Source organism: Pimephales promelas, chromosome 7 (assembly GCF_988280905.1).
Source record: "Pimephales promelas chromosome 7, fPimPro1.hap1.1, whole genome shotgun sequence".
Lineage (NCBI taxonomy): Eukaryota > Metazoa > Chordata > Actinopteri > Cypriniformes > Leuciscidae > Pimephales > Pimephales promelas.
In genome coordinates, this window is record NC_142775.1 from 32,297,395 (window position 1) to 32,318,170 (window position 20,776).

Here is a 20,776-nt window from a genome sequence, read left to right on the forward strand (position 1 = left end):
GTGAGCACATGGCCTCAGACATTTTTGTTTGCCATGTGCCTGTTACACATTTTATTTCTGTGTGCAATGTCCTTTCTGTCAGTCATCAGTCTTGGCCCCGGGTCACGGATTTATTTGCCCCACCTGTCCTCCCTCATTACCTGCATTGTTTCCTTCCCTTTTTATTCTCCTAATCTCCTTCTGTTCTCTGTCCTGTGCCAGATCGTCATCTATGTTCCTTTCTGTGGAAGCCCAGTCTGTTTGTTGTCCCATTGGGGATGTTTGGTTTAAGTGTGTGTGGTTTTTAAATAAAGCTCTCTATGCATGAGCCCTCAAAATTCTTGACCCACACTTGACAGAAAACCCTGTTCGCAATGCCAGCGACACTTAACAAACACAAAGCAAGATGATTCCATTCATTTTCAATGGAGGGCTGGCAACTTCCGGCGACTTGCGTGTTCAGAAATATAAATAAATACATACATACGGCATATACGCCAGCGTGTTCCAGGTCCTGCCAATATCCAGTAACTTCGTACAGCCATTATAGAGAAGTGGACCGACATTCCACAGGCCACAATCAACAACCTGATCAACTCAATGCAAAAGGAGATGTGTGTCGCACTGCGCGAGGCAAATGGTGGTCATACCAGCTACTGACTGGTTATCAGACAAAGTAGAAGTGCTCACTAACACAGATTTACGAACAATATTTGAGAGAAATAGGGCTTTTGTGCACATAGCTTATGAAAAGTGTTGAGTTTATAATTTTATTCAGTCACTTCAGTGTAGTTCTAATCACAGAAAATCTTGTTTGAGCTTGTAATATTTATATAACAGCTTGAGTATCATTCAAAAGCACATCACAGGGATTTGTACTTAATAGGACTGTAGAAATGTTTCTAAAGCTCTGGCTTTATTTCAGAAGAACATGGAATAAAAAGAAAAGTGAATATATAATTCGAAAAAAAAGTGACTAATACACAAATTAATATTTTTTTATTATAGTACTCTATATACGAAGTGCAAATACATGTTTATAAACCATTAGGAGTGGAGTGAATGCAATCCAAATCGACCTTCATCATCTTAAATAAAATACATTCTATCTTGTCAATGATATAAAGAAAACATCATAAAAGATTATTTAGTATAAAAGCCTTAGATATAAATTTTAAAACTCTGAAATAATGATTGCATTAAGTATTTGCATTAGTCAGTATTGGTTAAGCCTAAGAGTGTAAGACACGTGAAGAAATTTAAGAAAAGTGAGTGTACACACAGAAAGTGTTAAAGTTCTGTTTAAAAAGAAATACCAGAAACACTTCACGATTTTGTCTATTGGCTCTGTAACAATATCACATATTTCCTATTGTTGAAGAAGTGGTCTACATGAAGAAATAACCTTTAAAACAAAGTGACTGGTAACCTTTGTCACTGTTTATCTCAAGATACCAAACATTGCCCCAGTTTTTAATGCAACCACATGGTGTCAGCATATTCATTGCAAACGTAAAAGCTAATACAAGATGTCTTGCAGACACATTAGCACATGTTGGTGAAGATGTAGCACTGTTTGACAGTTAGGTCTGTAGGCCATTATGATAAACTACAATTACAAACAAGAAGAAAACAGTCAAATATTTCTAAACCTCTCAACCCCCAAAAAAGCTAATATTCTCAAAGCTTAGTTTTTTTTAATTCACAGTAAATCTTTGTGCGTAGTGTGAAAATCTGACTTAACGCTCTCCTATGAGAGACAAAGCAACCTACTGTCAAGCAAAAGACATGAGTGTACCTAAACTGTGTCCTCTATATATTACAAAAGTGCAAGAGCTAAACAGATCGATGACCAAGGCAACTCCGTTAATATAACAAATTCTGAACCACCAGTGTTTTTTGATTTTGCCTTTGCGAGGCAAGGCCTATCTGCAGATGTCTTTCCCACAATGCAGCTGGATTCCACTTGCTCAATCCCTTGGCAAAAAGATTTGGCTTCAGCTGAGAGGTTTTCAGGCCAGCTGGCTGTAAAGTTCAATGTTCTTGCTGATAACACCGTAAGCCAGAGAGAAAGAGACGTGTGCGGGGTGAGCGAGGTTATCCCAGCAGAACTCTTTGAAGGCGGTCGGCGGGAACGCTGTTGTCATCGTCCGAGTCGGCGTCACTCTGAGGGTTGGAGCTGCAGGGAGAGGTGCATTCTGGGGAGCACAGGTAGTGCATCAAGGGAAGGCGATACTTCCCGCAGAAATCCACAAATTTAATGTGACGAACGCATGAGTCGAAGTAAACGCCTGGGAATGAGGTGGCGAGATATATTATGGTTAGAAAATTTGACATTGAATAAAAAGTTTGTTCTGTTAATTATCCTTGTGTCATCATTCTGAACCCTATACTTCTTCAAAACACAAGTATAGGTACTTTTATAGGGGAAGTTCACCCAAAATTAAAGATTATCCTATAATTTACTCACCTTCAAGCCATCCTAGGTGTGTATGACTTTCTAGCCAAGCACAATCGGAGTATTTAAACAAATATCCTGGCTCTACCAAGCTTTATAATGGAAGAACATAAATCTGAACATTGGATAAAGCTAGGTTGAACCATTTGACAAATAAGTTTTTACAGAGGTTTTTTGACATATATTTTTTATCACTCCCTAAATCAGAAAATATTGTAAAACAGCCAAAAAAAAAAAAAAAAACCTAACAAACCTAACGAATTAAAAGTTACATAAATCTGTCAAATTATTATTTAAAACCTTCAGAATATAGATAGTAATAAACTAAAGTCTGGTGTAAAGTGTAGGTTTCTGGCTTAGTCTCAAGAGATTTTTTTTTGGCAAAACAGCATTTAAAGATACAGTAGGTATTGCAATGAAAATCTACTAATTGAATAGATAAAGTATAATTAAATAAACATTTAAATGTGTATTTTGGACGTTTTATTTACATTAGTCTGAAAGAAGACAAGTCGTGAGAGACCATTCCACCAAAATTTGTTCATAAAAACTGTTTAAACTTAATTCATATCACTCCAGCAGTTTAAGCACACAGATTTGAGCTTCTGTTTACCATATTTGATATTAACATGATATATAAATATATATATATATGTGTGTGTGTACATATATTTACTCTATATTTGAATAGAAGCCTAAATTAATTCGGTTCAACATTTAAATTGAGTCATTTCAGAAGACTTGGCTGTGCTCGAGTCATATGAATTACTTCCACAATGTCTTTATGAAGCTTGGAAATTTTGGATGTGTGGATTTTAATGGATGGACAAAAAAAAAAAAAAAAAAAAAAAACCTTAATTTGTGTTCCAAAACAAAACAAAAGTCATACAGCTTTGGAATGACATGCGGGTGAGTAAATGATGACAGAATTTCATTTTTTTGGGTGAACTATCCCTTTAAATGAGAGCACATTCTTCTATATAAAGGACTTTCATTGATTCTGAACTCTTTAGATACTTTTAGCTTATAAACTTGTCTTCATATCATCTTTCTTCTCCCACCTGCACACTTGGGGTTGGGGCACTTGCTGGCCATGTCTAGGTAGTTGACTAGATGGCTCGGGAGGTCTTTATGCGAGTACAGAAGGTTCCTGCTTTTGACGGTGCGGCCAGCCAGCTCCAGCAAGGACGGGGGGTCGTATGTCATGTCCTTGATGAAGCGTACCACCAAGGGATTGCCTCGCAGACTGAGCTCCTGAAGCTGTACCAGGCTCAGGATCTCTCTCGGAAGATAAGTCAGCAAGTTATTATGCAGACTAAGAGAGCGCAAGGAATGGAGCCTGTGAGAGTGACAGAAAAAGCAGGACAGGAAAAAAACTTTTTAATATACATTTGTAAACAGACATGTTGTAAATAGATAGACACGAGAGAAATTAAAAGCATGACCATCACAGGATCCCTAATATATCCGCTGATAGACGGATCCTAGCATGGTGTACTATTTTCTTGTTTAACTGCACACTTATATTATTAGCAAGTATTTGCACTGCACATCTAAGACTCACCTGTTGAGTGTAGGTGGGATGCTCTGGATACGATTATCACACAAGACCAGGTAACTGAGTAAGGGCAGGTTAGCTAGTTCAGCAGGGATGGAGGAGATCTGGTTACCACCCAGATACAACAGCTCTAAGCTGAAGAGAGAAAGAAGGGTTCTGAAGCAAATATAGAGATGTCAAAATGGTGACAAAATGACTAACATGGTTGTTATTGGAATCTTTCATTGGAAAGTCATGCTAATGAAACACACACAAAAGACCATTTGAAAGCATAAAATATGGTTTCATCCAGTTGAATACCATTTATCCATTTTTTTTTTTTGTTTTATCAATACTATAAAACCAAGTATGCACATTAAAGCAGTGCTTTGCAAGCTTTTTCGACTCCAATGCCTTCCTTTGTCTAAGATATATGTGAATGCTCTCCTATCTAAACTACTTCTCTACCTCTCGTATTTCTGTTGCAATAAAAATAAATAAACTCAAAAATAAGATGTCAGTTTAATGGTGTACATCTTTATTTAATGGTCCTTTAGCTAGTGGGGCCTGACTCCCTGCTTAAAAACCAATACATTAAAGTTCACACAAAAATAAACAGGAAGTCTTCCACTGAGCAAATGCAGATATGCAAAAATAGATCACAGCAGAGTTATGAGGAAATCACCCTACCTTTTGCTGTTTTTAAGTCAATATAGATTGATGCTTCATGATAGCTAAGATATATATTCAGCAAACATCCCTTTTGTTGCATCACAGACTTCATGGGATGACTAGTTTAAAGGGATAGTTCACCCAAAAATGAAAATTCTGTCATCATTTACTCACCCTCAAGCCAAACCTGTATAAAATGTATTCTGCTCAACACAAAAGATATTTTGAAGAATGTTGGTAACCACCACATTGACTTTCGTTTTTTTATGGAATTATGTTTACAGGCATTCTTCAAAATATCCCTTTAAGTAAATAGTCTTGTACCTTGGTCTGCTTTGCCTAAAATAAAAGTTTATAATGTTCTGATTCATCTCAGAGCCAGTTCACTTAGTTCAAACCCCCTGGAGAACAGGAATTCTTCCTCTACAGGGGACAAAAATGAGACAGAGAAACAAGGAGCGAGTGAGAGATGATCTACCATTTTACCCTACCATTTGTGGTCCTCCCTAAAGAGAGGCATTCATTTCTTTATTCCCTTCGCCAACCCATCTCGGCTTAGTCTCTGTAATTACCACAGCAGGCAGAGATGGTAAAGAATAAAGAGGCCCAGATCTGTCGAAAAGAACCAACTCTGTGTGTAATGTGGGACAACAGGGCACGTCTCTTTATGACGGGATGGCTCGAAGCCAAGTTGGCCTCAGCAGAATCATGGTCACGGCTTCGGCGCAGCTCTAGTCTGAAAGCACATGGCAAACTGATCCTGCGGCCTGCAGCTCTACTCCTGAGAGAATCCCATTCATTCTCACTGTGAGCCAAAGCCCAAATGTGACCATTATGAGCAGAGAAGTACTTCAATGTCATGACATGTCAAGATTATATTTGTTGCTCACCAAGTCTGCTTTTCTTTGCTCAAACATGCAGTTAAAATTATTGCAAAATATTATGATTTATTTATTAGTGCGCTATAAGGTTTCCTTTGCAACAGCTGCAAACTACACAGGCAGACTATGATGTTTGTCTACTGTTTGCCATATCAGTTAATAACGTACCGTAATCATCAACCTGGTAGACCGTGAGTCACGTTCTGTGAGCTTCATTTCCTTGACATTGCGAAAGGTGTATATTAATATGCACGTGACTAATAAAGACAACACTGATAAAGTTCAGAACGGACTTGGCAGAATAAGGAAGCGGGTGTTTAGGTAAACAAACAGATAAATTGATCTGAACTAGTGAAAGAGTGTCCTACTTTCCCAATTCCACAATACGTTACACAATACAAAACATTTCTGAGACTTGAACCAGGTCCAAAATTAATCACAATATATATATATATATATACACGTATATTGATTTGATGTTGATACAGTATATGTTGCCTTAACTAAATGTCTATAAATGCCTTTTAAATTTTGTTACATTTATTAATAATGATAAGAAAAACAAAGTCAAACGTGAAATTAATTATTTCTTTTTTTTTTCTTTGATTTACTTCTCAGCATATTATCTTAGCATACCATTAGCCAGCAAGCTTATTAAATCTCCCATTACTTGTGATCATTTGGTAAGAAAATGCAAACAATACAATGTGAAACAAACTTTTTATATACCCAAAATTAGATCACATGTTGTACAATACAGCAGGCTACGGTAGCAGAGAACTGACAGTATACAAGCTCCACCTACGGGTCCTAGTGCGAACCCATTTAACTGTTCATGACACCCAATTGTTGAGTTCAATTGGCACTGTGACAGAATTACTGAAGAGCTCGGGAACAATCTAAAGAAGCTGACATTGAAGGGACAGGATGATCACGTCAACACGACCTCTTTTTGTACATGTTGCACTTTGTTCTGAGCACAAGCTATTAACTTATTAAAGAAAAAAGGGCAGCCTGACACTCTTTTTGATTACACTTATAAAGTTGCATCATCCAGGACATAGTGATTTAGTTTGCCACAGTAGTGAAGAACAGCATGTTAAATTTCTTATTTACTGATGAAAATTGAGTGCACAGTGTATTTCATACCATTGTGACAGGTTTTGTTTGCTTTAACTTCATTTTGGTCGCATATTAGAATTGGACAGACTTCCAAAATAGAAGATTTGAGTCCATGAAAGAGGAGTCTCTATAGTTAATACATTATCTGTGTTAAGTAAGGAATAATTGACGACAGGCCGTTGAATTATTAGAAAAATAATGTACACCCGAGGTGGTAATGCGGTCACGACGCGAAGCGGAATATGATGACTGATTGCAAGGCATATTATTTCAAAAGATGAATTAGTCATACTTTTAGATGAGTTGGGTGACTAGGCTAATTCTGACTTCATATCCGGCTTCACGCACCTCTACCTGCTGTTGTGCAATCAGCTGCACTGATTTTCAGAAGTCTATCTGGACCATACATGCAAGTCTTTTATTCCCTATTTTCCCACCAAAAGTGATGTGACATCATTACAGGACGGACAATTCAAAGTTAGCATTCAGGGACATGGCACACTTCAAGATACAACATAATGTCTATCCATGCAACCAACTCCCAGATTTCTACTTTTGTTGATCTTTCCAAAATAAGTTGAGAAAGAAACTTTGCTTCATTTCTTCTACTATTGCAATCAGATTTAATCTCTTGGGGAGAACTTAAGTTGTTATCTTTCTACTTTTAAAAAATATGATTCAATGAAAGATATATTTCTTTATTTTTCTAGGAGTGACTACAACAGTATTGATTTCTCAATACTTTGCCTAGATTTGATGTCTTCATCACGGTGATCACCCTTAATGTAAAATCTCTTAAACTCAGTTGCCAACTTGCCAAACAATAATAACAAGTTTCTTTCCTTTTCATTGCATGTTAATGTTTTCAATGCAGTGGGGTTTCTTTTCTTGCAATAAATCAAACAAAATAAAAACAAAACAAAAAAAAATACACACACACACACACACAGGGACATTGCAAAAAACTAATAACATCCCCTAAAGATAGTAAAATTATAAATATAATTACCACATTAAAATTAATATAATTTCCAAAATTAGTTTGATTATTTCATCCAACATATTGCATAATGATCACGGGAATTGGGTGTAAATCTGTTGTAGCCACACACAAAAAAGGAGGTTATTAATCATGAGACTTTAATTACACCGAGTAGACATTACAAGTGTAAAATTATGGCCTCAACGAGTGGCTGCCTCGAATCCTAGTTCTCACGATGTTTTGAGACAGTCAAGGTGCATTCAGGTGTTTCTGTATTACCTGGTCAGACTCTCTATCTCTGCTGGGATGCTCTTCAGTCTGTTTCCTCCCAGTGACAATGACTGTAGTTTCAGCAGCTGCAGACACTGGCTCGGTACCTCCTCAAATCTGTTTCCACTAAAATTCAACACTTCCAACTGCAGAGAGCCGAATTCTTTTGGTAGGGAAAATTCAGTTAAACGATTATTCTTGGCTATAAGAGTTTTGAGTTTGGTCAGTCGGGTAATGTCCTCGCAGATGACCGACAGCGTGTTGTTACTGATATCGAGAAACTCCAGGCTAGAGAATAAACAGATTGATTCGGGCAGAATGGTCATTCGGTTGTAACTCAGATACAATTGCCTCGTGTCTTTCCGTCGTTTCTCGCTAATCGTGTCCAAACTCTGACTGTTCAGATTCAATCGGGATAGGTCTAATACACCCTCGGCGCTGCTGGCTCCTTCAAAACCCTCCATTTTTGTTTTAGCTGATAACGAAAAAGAATCCCCCTTCTTATGGTTCAGGCTGTTTTCCAACACTTCGACCGAGTTTAGGCTCCCCGAACATCCATGTGTGTGTGACCTAAATTATTCAGCCTGACGGCAGCATTCACACATTACAGTTATCAAAGAGGGTGTATCAAGCATTCATGTTCAGGGGCTCAACTTTCGCATGGCTCCGCCCAACTGTTTTAACCCGTTACTAGAACTAGCTAAAGAAAAACTGTTGTAAATTCTCTTACAACATAGGCTACACAAACAACTCGAACAAACTATTGTTCTCTTCCAAAACTACGTATACAGACTATTATTCTCTTTAAAAATCAGTCCGAATTGAGAAACTTTAGTTTTGTTTAGTTTTCAGGGTCCCTTGCTGCTTATGTAACCACAGCACATTGCAAATATTTTATTATGCAAGCAGACAGACAGTGCGTTTTTTTTTTTTACCATATATTTTCCTGCAGCTTATTAGCCTGCTTATAGTTTCTAGTTCTGACACATTGTGTCGGATACATGTGTCAGGCTTGTTTACACTCATTAAAAACTAAAAATTAATGTTGTATGCCCATACGAGATGCCAAAGTTACAGCTGAGCCAACAGTCATGATTTACCAATTTGAATAAATAAATACAACTGAAAACAGAGTAGAATTGAAAATTGTCATTGAGAAATTAAAATTGGAATAAGTTAAATGGATGAACATAAAGATGTAAAAACATCTGGAAACATTTGAACGGCGCTCCTGTGCAATAATATGTCTCTTACGTAACCATTTCTTACAGTCACTTATGAATATAGAAAAAATAAAGGTAACAATATTTCGATAGTCCACTTTAATTAGACATTCTACTAACTATAAGTAACTTTTCAACTACATGTCAACTAACTATCCTTATAGTATTAGTAGACTGTCAGCTTAATATCTTCTAACACTTTATTTTGTTGGTACCCCAACAGACATTCAACTAAGTAACTTGGCGACTACAAGTAAACTTATTCTCCTAACCCAAAGCCTAACACCTAACCATATCCTAACAGTCTACTGACAGTCTATCTATATGATAATATACTAACACTCTAATGAGAGTTACTTGACATGTAGTTGAAAAGTTACTTATAATTAATTAATAGTACGTCTAAAGTGACTATCAAAGCCACATTCAAATAGTTTTTACAGGATAGCATTTCTTTCCCAGTTGATTTCCCCCTAGTTAGCCAACATAAAATCAAAAATCCACACACTAAACCATAATCATTATTTGTGAGACATAAGATATCAAACGTTCACACTTTTTTATTTTTATTATTACATTATTATTAGAACACAGTAGGCTACATACCAAATAATAATCAGAGAAGTAAATATGAATGAAACAGAACAAGGGTTTTTTCAGTAAAATGTTTTAATTCTGCCCCATTGAATAAAACAATCATACAGACATATAAAAGGCTGTCTAGGTGTCTACCATAATACTGGAAAGTTCTTGTGCACTGTGTCCTATATTGGGTGGTTTATACAGAAGGAGCCACTTCACCCGTGGCGCACTGTTTGTATATAAGGCACTAATTACCGCAAAAGATTCGTACTGTTAGTGGAATTTAGTGGAAATTAAACAAGCTCACACACACGCACGCACGCTCGCACACACACGCACACAAATTCTCCCAATTCGGTGGGAATGCAACTACACTACAGAGGCAATAGCGACTCTAATCCTTATTCTGACAGTTATTTTACGTAACAGGTATAACGTAGTTGCTGGGTCCAGAGTAGTGGTATACCTGGAGGTTTTCGCACAACAATTTAAAACATCCTAAACATCAGGCTTTGGTTTCAGATCACTCCTCCTGTACTCAGTCCCACCTCAACTGCTTAAACTGCTTTATTTCGTAAAAACCTGGCTTGTTAGATCATTTTCGTCGATTCACACTGATCATTAAAGTGGGACTGAACACAGTGAGAGAGTTTCAGCATGAACTGCCTCTAGCAACTAACATAAATACAAGCTCAATGCATTTGTGCAGCGGTATTCTTTCAATCTACGGAGCTGATCTACTCTGATCGAAGGACTTTCGATGCAATCGCTCATGGCAGAAAAGGCATGTTTGTCAAGTAATAACATGGTGGGTTTTAAAATTCAAAGATATCGCCTCTCTATTTTACTGAGCCACACTCTGCTTCTAGTGTGTGATGAGCGCATCTACCATCTAAAGCATAAGAGCAAAGCCGCAAACCGAGGAATTCTAACATTAGCACCTTTACGAAAGGTCTCAAGACTATGACTGCGTTCGTGATGAGAGTGAAAGAGAGAGCGAGCTTCTTTAAAGTCACATTTGTCTCTGTCAAGCGAGCTTTCACTAGTTTGTTGTTGTTTTAGCATGACTATCTACCATCTGAGTTAGGGATATTTCTAGCTCTGAAGCTCTGAAGTCACAGTTTGATGGATGAACCCGTGTTGTTTTGCTCTCTCGGCATCACTCTCGAACCCTTTCCATTGTCTCAATAAAATAAAAAATAAACATTTCCACACATAACTGTAGACAGACAAACAAATAAATGGTATACAGAATAATACATAAAATCAAACAATAGTGAATAAAACAAGGGCCCCCATAACAAAGTGCTGGGGCCTCTTCGGCATCGTTTGGACTGACACAATTAAACAATTTACAGCACTCGAAGACATATGAACATACAAAAGAATGAAAAGCTAATGAAATATGTAGCAAAATACAAGCGTAATGTAAAACACATTAACCAGAGAGTAGATGCAGTACACATAGCAATAAAAGTAATAACCTATCTATTGAAAATACTGTGATTCTTCCAATGACAGTACGTAATCTCAGGAATCCTGATTGTGATCAGTAGGAGAGGAATTCGTCCACATCGTCTCCCTCTGTCCTGTTTTAGACCTCCTTTGTGCTGGTCTTCATCTTCTCCACAGTCTCCTGATGGGGGGAAAAAGTTACAAGTCAGTCCAATCCGAGGTTCTGCCTGGGTTAGGGTTATGTAACAATCGTGAATGTAACAGCCTATGTGGAAGGTCACCTGAAGTTTACAGCCCTTTAAAAAGTGTATTAGTCAGATGACAAACTAACTCCCCCCTCAAGCTCAGCTAAACCTGCCTTGACTTGAAGAAGCTAGTTTTTAGTTTCTTAATGATGTCCAACAAAACCACTTACATCTGTGTGTCACATTTGACTTCACTTTACTTGTTTAAGAGTCAGTGCATGTAGTGTGAGACTATAAAATGCTCTTTAAATCAGCAAGCTCCTGCTTTACTGAGGGATTCAGTTTGTATTACTGTATGTGATAAACCCTAAGTAAAAACACATTTGCGGTGTGCTTCCTACAATTAGTGTGCTTCCTATCTAACCACACTCGTTATTGAGGTTGGTATGTTCAGTAAAGGAGATGTAATTTCTCCCTTATAGCTTTCACATAGGAGACAATATGAGAATGCTTTCTATGGTGCAGGTGTAGAACTGGGCTTTTATGCGACCCCATCCCTTTCTTCTACCTGCCACCCTTCCTAATATGGTCGGTTATGTGGCTGTAAAGCGAATATGGCAAGCTGCATATTCCTTTAACATCTCCCGGCCAGATATTACTGAAAGTATGACGTCTATATTGACGTGCCTCCCTGATAGCGTGAGAGTAGAGTCCTAGAGGAAGAGACTGGGCATTCACGCTATAGCGTCCCACTCTGCCCTCTAGTGTCCCCTAGTGAATTAGCTTTAGAGGCAGTCTCAGTATCCTTCGTATTTGTGCCGTTTTGCCTCTCTCTGTAGATTATTCCCGGTGGTAGCAATAAGCTCCTTTCTATAACATGGGATTGCATACCACATCCTCACTGATCGCCATTCTCCCTTTGGACGTGCAGAAGGGTTAGCTATGTGCTCCTTCTGAGAACACATGTTAATTGGCAAGACAAGACAGGAAAAGTGGACAATACCACCATAGCGTTCAACTGTCACTGATGTAATGCTTGAGATAATGTTTCTCTGTGAATCTGAATTGAAGGGTGCTTCAGTTTTTGGTCACTGGGTGCAGTGTATGGTAAGCTTGGCTACGGCCTAGCTCGCTGTTGGTTCACAAGCACAGCAGGCAGGCATATGGCAAGGATGGCCATGGCACAGGAAACATCAAAGTTCTGACAAAAATGATGTTTTCCCCTCCCCATGGCACAGGAAAGAATAATTAGTTCTCTTGAGAATTATGTCACATGTCATGTGAACTACTAGTAGTTATCACAATACAGATATGGTTCTGTTTGGTTAGACCCCTAAAACAGAGGGAAGTTTTTTTGAATATGACATTGAATATGTAAAATTACAATGAACATTGAACACAATGAACACAAAACAAATGTGTGTGAAATTGTAATATTTCTTCTGTTTTATTATACATCTAAAAGAGCCTGGAGTCAATGGAACACTGATTCTACAAAATGTGTACAGGACTTTGAAAAAATATTAGCAGGTAAATTTTATGTTTACAGAGTTGTCCCCATTAAATTAGGAAAAGTCATTAAATCTGAAGCAAAAAAAATGAATAAATAAAAATTATGTTTTTACAGACGTTAAACATTGAATGGGGTCAAATTGACCCCAAGGATAATAGGAGTGTTAAAATGAATTTGTAATATGAATGAAGTTAGTCAGCTGACCTGATGCTTGTTGAGTTCAGCCACACGGCGGGTCCACTCCTCTTCAGTCATCTCCTCATCCCCATTAGTGTCAATAACTGGGCTTTTCTCTGTGGAGCCAGTCAGTCTCATTATCATTTCATTATAAAAATCTACATTTATTATAAAATCAGTACTTTGGAGAAAATTGGGGTAAGATGTGTCAGTCCCTTAACATAAGAAACCTTCTTATAATGTGACTAAATACAGTTCAGAACTACCACTTTTTTATCAAGTCTTATTTCTATGGCCTTGTATTGCCAATGCTATCTGAAATATATATCTTGACATCCTGATATATATATTTGGGTGTATTATTATTATTATTATTTTATCTCAGTGTCCTTTTGCCTTGACTACGCAGTGTAAAGTGGCACAGTTTACCCCACTCTCTGCTAATCTATCAATTTATGATGGTAAAAAAAAAATTATTTGGTGATTTAAACTCACCATCACAGGTCATGGCGGTGCAGACCCAGTTTCCACACGCGCAGACGCAGCGGTTGCACTCCACCTGTGTCTCGGCGCCGTCCTCATAGGTCTCATCTTCCAGAGCACATTCTGTAATAATACACACAACATAGCCATGTTACCACATGCATGGAGAAACAAAATATGTGCTCCAAAAATATGCAAAACGTTTCAAAACAAGCTTTCAAAGAGCAAAAGGCGGCTTTGACATTGACTACCAACACTTTATTCTTTATTTACTACTGTAGCTTGAAATCAGTGACTTCTCTCAGAACATAGCCATTTTGTGTGAAAGGCATGAATTACGGTACATGAATGTGCCTCCAACCAAGTATGCCTTTGTCCCAGATTCCCAAATTCAAAACAGGAAATTACAGTGGAATGACTATGTTGCTACAACCACTCAGGGTAAACTAAATGTGCAGTTCTGAACAATCATGGAAAGTGGAATGATGGAATGATATCCTATGAATGCTGTTATGTTGTAAGCTTAATGTCAACATAATTTATAAATGTTATATACCCTTCTCCATGGTATTTAATATTGTTCTATAGATCCACAGGTCCATGTTCTGAGCAGTGTTATTTTAATAGTATTTTATATACTATTATGTTTTTATTAATATATTGAGGTCCATGTTCAGAGCAGTGTTATTTTAATATTATTTATATACTATTATGTTTTTTTTAGTAATATTTTGAGGTCCATGTTCTGAGCAGTGTTATTTTAATATTGTTTATAATACTATTACAGTTTTTATTAATATTTTGAATAAACTTGTATTTTTATGTAATTGATTAATTTGGAGTTTTAGTCATTTTGTTATCAGTTTTTGTTAGTTGTATAGACATCTTATTTTCATTTAATTCTTCCATCTAGCATAATTTCAACTAACACAACGTTTTTCATAGCTTTAGTTTTAGTTAACTATCAGTTTGAATAAACTCTGCTAGAGAAGGCAGTGCCTCCCAGTGAACTTTCACCTAGTTCTGCATACGGAGCCGATCAGCCTGAGGAACATTCTGTGGAAGAGCGGAAAACCCCTTTCTGCCTTATACAACTACAATTCTGGGAAAACTGTGGAACTTTTTTATATAAGAAGGTTCTTTAATACAGAAGTAAAACCTTTATTGTGAAGGAATTAAAGCTTCACCTTCAGAGAAAAAAAGCACTACGGCTTTGTACACAATCTTGACTGCCCACATTGTCTTTATGCAAGTGATGCGTTTTTTGTTCACATGTGGTTTAAATTGAAGCTCATCTAATCTGGATACACCAACATTTCTGACTTGCATATTGTTTGAAAAAAAGTCTTTATAATCCACATGCAGAAAGAAGGCAAGACAGGAAGAGACTTACTCTTCTCAGGAGGGTTGAAGCCTGGTTTCAGACAGTTGAGGAACTCATCAAAGCTCAGTTTCCAGTCGGCATTCTCATCTGAGAGTTCGATAAGAGCGTCCACACAAAGGCTCCTGCGAGAGATACATGTGGGATCATTTGTAAATTCCTTTTAGGACAAAACATTTTATTCAGGTGTGATCAAGAGGGCATTTTGGAGATAAAAATACAAGTCCCACTATCTATCCAACCAGTGGGACAGTGAAATGTTTGGCCATTATTATCAGTGTTTGTAGAGTTTTTCCACACTAGGTCATCCTGACCGCCAGATGGACGCAATAAACTCCCATGACCTTTACTGTCAGAGAAACAGGAAGAAGTGTGAAAGTGATTATTATGATGATTATAACTGTAGTGTAGGCTAGTGGATAGAGATTGTTAGTGGCTAGTGGATAAGGGTTGTTCGCTCAAAAATGTAAAGTCTGTCCTCATTTCGACAAAAAGATACAATATCCTGACTTCTCTTTTGCATTCCACTGAACAGTTGTGTCTACATTTTGTTTTTCGACCAGCTTCTACAGAAAAAAAGTTAAAGATCACGAGAACTTTTAACATATATTTTACGCATAGACGTATATTTTCAGCTGATCATTGAAATTAATGTTAAATTTTATTAAATAAAACATATTTTAAAATAAAATATAATTTAAGGTGTAATTCCCACTTTCCCCTCCCTCCATTATTAGATTAATGTTGATTACTAGTTGTCAATGCCAGACTTATAATCTTTGGTGCCCCAATCTTACCAACAGTACCCAACACATTAGACCATTTGTTAACTACCATTCAGTGTCACATGATCCTTTAGAAATCATTCTGTTATTCTGATTTGGGCTCAATAAACATGTATTATCAGATTTTTTGATAAATAGAAGTTCAAAAGAACAGCATTTATTTGAAATAGAAACTTTTATAAACCACTTTACCACCAAACCACATTACTGACACCAAACTTTTGACCGGTATTGTAGTGGTTTTTAGTTGAGTGAGTGTGACTGTGTGTGTTTTCACCTGAGTAGACGGTTGTTCTCCTCTTCAGCGTAAGAGTTCATCTGAACGGCGGTCCCATTGTGCTGAATGAACTTGAGCAGCTCTGAAGAATCCAGCTGAGTGTCTCCATTATCATAATTCTACCAAGAAGCATAAGAGCATACTGGAAATAAATGCAATGGACTCAGTATTTTCACAATTCAAATAGTTAACCCTCTGTTATTCTAAACCTCAAGTAAATGTAATCCTAAGTTATCCTGCTTCAAGTTTCACACTGCTCATAATTTACCTGTGGTTAACAATTAATCTTGTTAATTGTTGAAACTACTTGACACTGTGTTTTTATTGTTGAATACATTCGAGAAGGTCATGATGGCCACCATTAGACAGGTCATCTTAAGTCAAGAGAACAGACATTTTATAATTACATCTCTCTAATTTTCATGCCAAGTTATCTAATATCCCTAAAGTTCCCATGAAATCAAAATTTGCATTTTTTTGGCTTTTCGTATGAATATGTTATCCTTACTGTTAACTGTAAAAGCTATTGTGTTCCAAAACAATAACAAAATTTGCATTTAGAAGATATCAGTGTTCAAAATGATCAATATAGATCAATGATTTTCATGGTATCAATCTACATACACTTCAGCTTGTCATCAGATATTCTGTCCAATCAAATGCTCCCTAGACATTATCTGGTCTCTGGTCTCTGTGCAAGTGCTGCAGTGTTTGCTCTGAGCAGATAGTCTGATGACTAATATGTCTGCAAATGTGTGTAGGACAGTAGGTAGATGAGACTGTGCGCTACAATATATGAACCCTTTTCACATTTCCAGGCTTCTCCGAAGCGGAAGTCATCATAGTTTGAGTAAACATCTATAGTAATGAATGGAAATTATATATAAAATATTTTTTGTGTTTGCACATTTTTTACCAGTAGCAACAGAAAAAAATCCACAATGGTGTTTCTATAACTTTATAAAAGAAGTAAAAAACTGTAAAGAGATTGATTAAGGAAAGATGTAGAGTATTTGGTGTCACTCCCTCAGCTGTTGTATTAGAAACTCACTAGGTATCTGAAATTGAATGCCAAGTTAATGTTCACAAAGTATATTGTTATAAATGTACATTAAACTTTGTAAAAATAAAAATACTAAATTCTTTGCTACATTTGCAATGTTAAAGGGATGCTTCACATCTGGAAAGATAAATGTGTATTTAAAGTGGGTCATTTATGTAGAAAAAATGTAAAATTACTTTTGAATTTGGAGCTTTCTAGACAAAAAGCCAGAAAATTTATTTTTGTAAAATGTAAATGTAAAATGTAAATGTAAAATGTATGTGGATGAAAGACAACAACTCCCAGAATGCACTTGCTTCGCTGCCCAAATAGGCCACGCCTACCGGTAACAGAGTACAGTAGTTAGACAACAAGTCTGGGCAACAAGTCTAGTCTCCATGATGAGTCTGCACGAAAATGTGTTTCGAGATCGCCCAAAATGTCCGGGATTCGGCTTTTGCGTTCTACAGTCGTCATTCATTATGTTTACTGTGGCGAGCAGGACCAGTGAGACGCACCAGTCTCGTATCTCTCACGGAGGAGCAGATATTTTCGCAATGTTAAAACGCACATCAACCGATCACTTGTTTAGCGTTCTTGTAAACACTACATTCAGATTCACCAATCAGAATGAATTCAGTTAGACTGAAACAAAAGGTGTGCATGTAAACAATGAATGGCGACTGCAGAAAGCAAAAGCTGAATCCCGGACTTCGACGGCCGGACATGTCCGGGAAAAAGAGGATGGTAACCCCTACTCAGCTTTCTCCACAGAACAAGAGCCTGCTAGCTTAGCTTCCAAAAAAAAGATGGCTGACACTGTGTGTACATTCTGTGAGTGAGATCCCACCCTCTATGCACTGGTTGAGAACATGCGGGACATCCCCTACTACTGGCTGTAGTCTTTAACCTCTGGCCAAAAAATCCTGCAATGACACAAAATGACGATTTTTGCGTCATCTGAGGATTTTTTCCAGACAAAAAAATAAATAAATCTCTCACCCCAGGGGATATGAGGGTGTAAAGCATGGTAATTGGAAAATACTACAGGTTTTCTACTAATACAAAGCTTAATGCTAAATCCTGAAATATTCCTTTAATACCAGTGGAAACACATCATCGTAGTAAAAAAAAGCCATATAAATTCTTCAGTTTATATAGACACATGCATCAGTGATCAACACAAGCTATTTTGAAACTTTTACACATCATGCACTTGGTTTAATCTTATCTCACTAGTTTGTCAGAAGACTGTACTCTGCCTGGTACAAGTGATTTTGTCATGTTGACCAATAAACAAGAGCAAAAGGACATGTTCATGATTGAGTCAAGCTTCCAGGCTTTGTTCTCCAAAATTTGAAGGGAAAATTGACCTGAAAATTTGTATTATTCCATCATTTATTACACTAATGTCGATCCAAACCTGAAAATGACACCGTTTCTTGTGTGAAATATATTTTGTAGAATAGGGGTTCAAATCAACATTTGACCGCATTGACTTCCATTGCTTGGAGAAAAATAATTATCTTTAAAGTCGTTTTGATTGTATTCTCGAAAAGCTTCGTCTTTAATTTTGAAATGTAAGGTTTTTGTTTTTTTGTTGTTTTTTTTTGGGGGGGGGGGGGTTACGTTGCAGTTCAGGGCTTCCATAGTGAGCAAATATTGACAGGAATTCATTTTTGGGTGGACTATCCCTTTAAATACTTTAGAGAAGGATGTTTAACTGATCTGAGCAGCATATGGATTATTGGTCAGGTGATAGCACTCAGTCAGACTTATGGATTTTGCTGACAGCTGTAGAGACATGTTCATCAGCCATCTGTGCGTCACATCTCTGCCAGTGCAAAGGTGAACTAATACTGATCGAACAAAAGATCCAACAAACTGCTGCTATGCAAACAGAAGTCATTTTAGGTGTATTTTACACGCCTTAGGAGGCTGTCATAAAAATGATGCGGTGTGTCCTGAAGGCAATTTGAAGAGCGGCAGGAGGGCGCAGACATTCCCTGGTGGAGGCTAATATACAACAAGCCCTGATGCTGGAGGATCTAGACTAGAATAAATCTAATTCCTTCCATGACTACACTTCAAACTGATATCAATGTAAAAGAGATGTCAAACATTTAGTTTGTAAATTTGCAAAAAATTGGAAACCAAAACTGTCACTTAACCTATTCTGCTTATGCTATGATGTTAATAATTCTGCATTTTGTTGGCAGTGGCGGAGCCATATTCCTGAAGTGCCATTTGTGTCACACCAGACACATCGCACTATCAAGTTCAAGTCCTCAAAAGTGTCGTGGATGTGTTTTGCTATAAAAACAGTAACTGAAAGGACATTCTATATTGTCCATAAGCAAAGACTTTATTAAATACACAGAAATACACACTCTTCCATTAAATGGTGAAGTCATTATGTAGATATACATAAACAACAATTTAAGACAAAATTATGTAATTTAATAGAAAACTATGTGAGTGGCGCTCTGTGGGGCGGCAGATATCAGATAATCCGATATATGGGGTGTTCAGTACCACCTTGTCTTCCATTGCGATTTCCTGTATATCTAAATATGTTTAGTGAAAGGTAAAACTTCCGAAATCTCTGTATAAACAATGAGTGACGTAGACGCGCAAGCGATCACTTCCGGCGCATGCGCAGACCGAAGCGCAAGTGCCGTCAGATCAGTTGGATATGGCTGTGTTACATGAGGTAAAAACTATATAAATACTGTTCGTTTTCTCACACAAACCGCTCGTTTCGTGTCTTAGGCCATCAATGTGTACTTACATTTATGAGTCATTCAATCATGTTTAATTTGGACTTCTCTGTGGATGCTCTTTGAGGTGAACCAAGGGAGGATCCCCTAAACCTCCATTATATGACTGATAGACAACAACGGTTTGACCGAAAAATATCAAAATTGAAAATACTGTGGAAACAAAGACACCTATATCTTGGATGCCCTTGAGGTAAGCTAAAACATATCGAAAATTAATTTCAAAGTGAACTATCCCTTTAAGTAAAATTTTGGATGTTTTCTTTGAAACATAGCCCAAAATCTAAAACCTTTTTCCCTGTAGTGTCTTGTCATAAAGTATGAAAATATCCTAATTCTTGCTTGTTTAATATTTGAAATGACTGCACACACCTTGAAGTACTTGAGGAGGATATCAGTGAAGTTGGAGCCCTTGGTGAACCAGCCGTCTGGAACAACTTCTGTCTGCAGCCAGTCGATCACACGTCTGCGCAGCTCGTTACGATCCGCAACGTAACACACAACTTTAGAAATCACACACACACAAGCAGACACAGAAAGTTAGACAGTTAGAAACTTTAATACAGTATCTTTGGTAAAAAAACAAAAACACATACTGTCCTCTGTAAAATGCTAAAGAACATGAAATGAAATGTAGGCACTGCTAATTCACATGTGTACAAGTTTTCATACAAAGATACAACAGATAAAGTTATTTTATAACCAGTGATTTCATTATTTTATCTGTCAATGTTACAAAAGCATGTTTAAACAGGATTAGCTAATATTGGTTGATGATTGAAAAACATCACTCTTGCCAATAGCACCTTTATTTTCTTAATAACTGATGTCCCTCTATAGAGCTGGTAAGTCCCGCCCCTTCAGCTAACCCCGCTGGACCTCTAGGTTAAAAAAATCGTCAATGCAAGTGAATGAGAGAAAATAATTATTTTCTAATCCCGTTTGAATTTTGCAATGAATGTCAACATATGATCAACCTAGAGGTCCACTTG

At 37.2% G+C, this 20,776-nt stretch overlaps 2 protein-coding genes across 3 annotated transcripts in view; both read right to left on the reverse strand.

Annotated features, from left to right (window-relative positions):
• Positions 1–723: 723 nt before the first annotated feature.
• On the reverse strand, positions 724–8,547 carry lrrc58b (leucine rich repeat containing 58b). 2 transcript variants are annotated; one of them, XM_039683515.2, is made up of 4 exons: positions 7,911–8,547; positions 4,002–4,130; positions 3,499–3,776; positions 724–2,177 (listed from the first exon to the last, which is right to left on the reverse strand). In XM_039683515.2, exons 1-4 carry the CDS (start codon positions 8,363–8,365, stop codon positions 2,077–2,079), a joined length of 963 nt encoding a protein of 320 aa, XP_039539449.1. In that variant the 5' UTR covers positions 8,366–8,547; the 3' UTR covers positions 724–2,076. The 2 variants fall into 2 exon arrangements, with proteins under 2 accessions (XP_039539449.1, XP_039539448.1); XM_039683514.2 differs by having other exon boundaries at positions 724–2,270.
• A 1,260-nt stretch (positions 8,548–9,807) lies between these two features.
• fstl1b (follistatin like 1b) overlaps positions 9,808–20,776 on the reverse strand; it is a 37,914-nt gene continuing 26,945 nt past the window's right edge. The window contains exons 6-11 of the mRNA XM_039683216.2: positions 20,157–20,287; positions 15,963–16,081; positions 14,913–15,025; positions 13,532–13,642; positions 13,064–13,152; positions 9,808–11,342 (exon numbers count right to left, since the gene is read on the reverse strand). Coding sequence (XP_039539150.1) covers positions 11,301–11,342; positions 13,064–13,152; positions 13,532–13,642; positions 14,913–15,025; positions 15,963–16,081; positions 20,157–20,287 — 605 coding nt within the window. The 3' untranslated portion in view covers positions 9,808–11,300. The remainder of the gene's footprint in view (positions 11,343–13,063; positions 13,153–13,531; positions 13,643–14,912; positions 15,026–15,962; positions 16,082–20,156; positions 20,288–20,776) is intronic.

Bases quoted from the DNA above. Each gene is read 5' to 3' on its own strand.
- lrrc58b (XM_039683514.2), bottom strand. From the start codon at position 8,365: ATGGAGGGTTTTGAAGGAGCCAGCAGCGCCGAGGGTGTATTAGACCTA. The intron at 4,131-7,910 runs GTAATACAGAAA...TTCTCTCTTCAG, and splicing joins GAGATAGAGAGTCTGACCAG to CTTAGAGCTGTTGTATCTGG. The intron at 2,271-3,498 runs GTGGGAGAAGAA...CCTCATTCCCAG, and splicing joins CCCCAACCCCAAGTGTGCAG to GCGTTTACTTCGACTCATGC.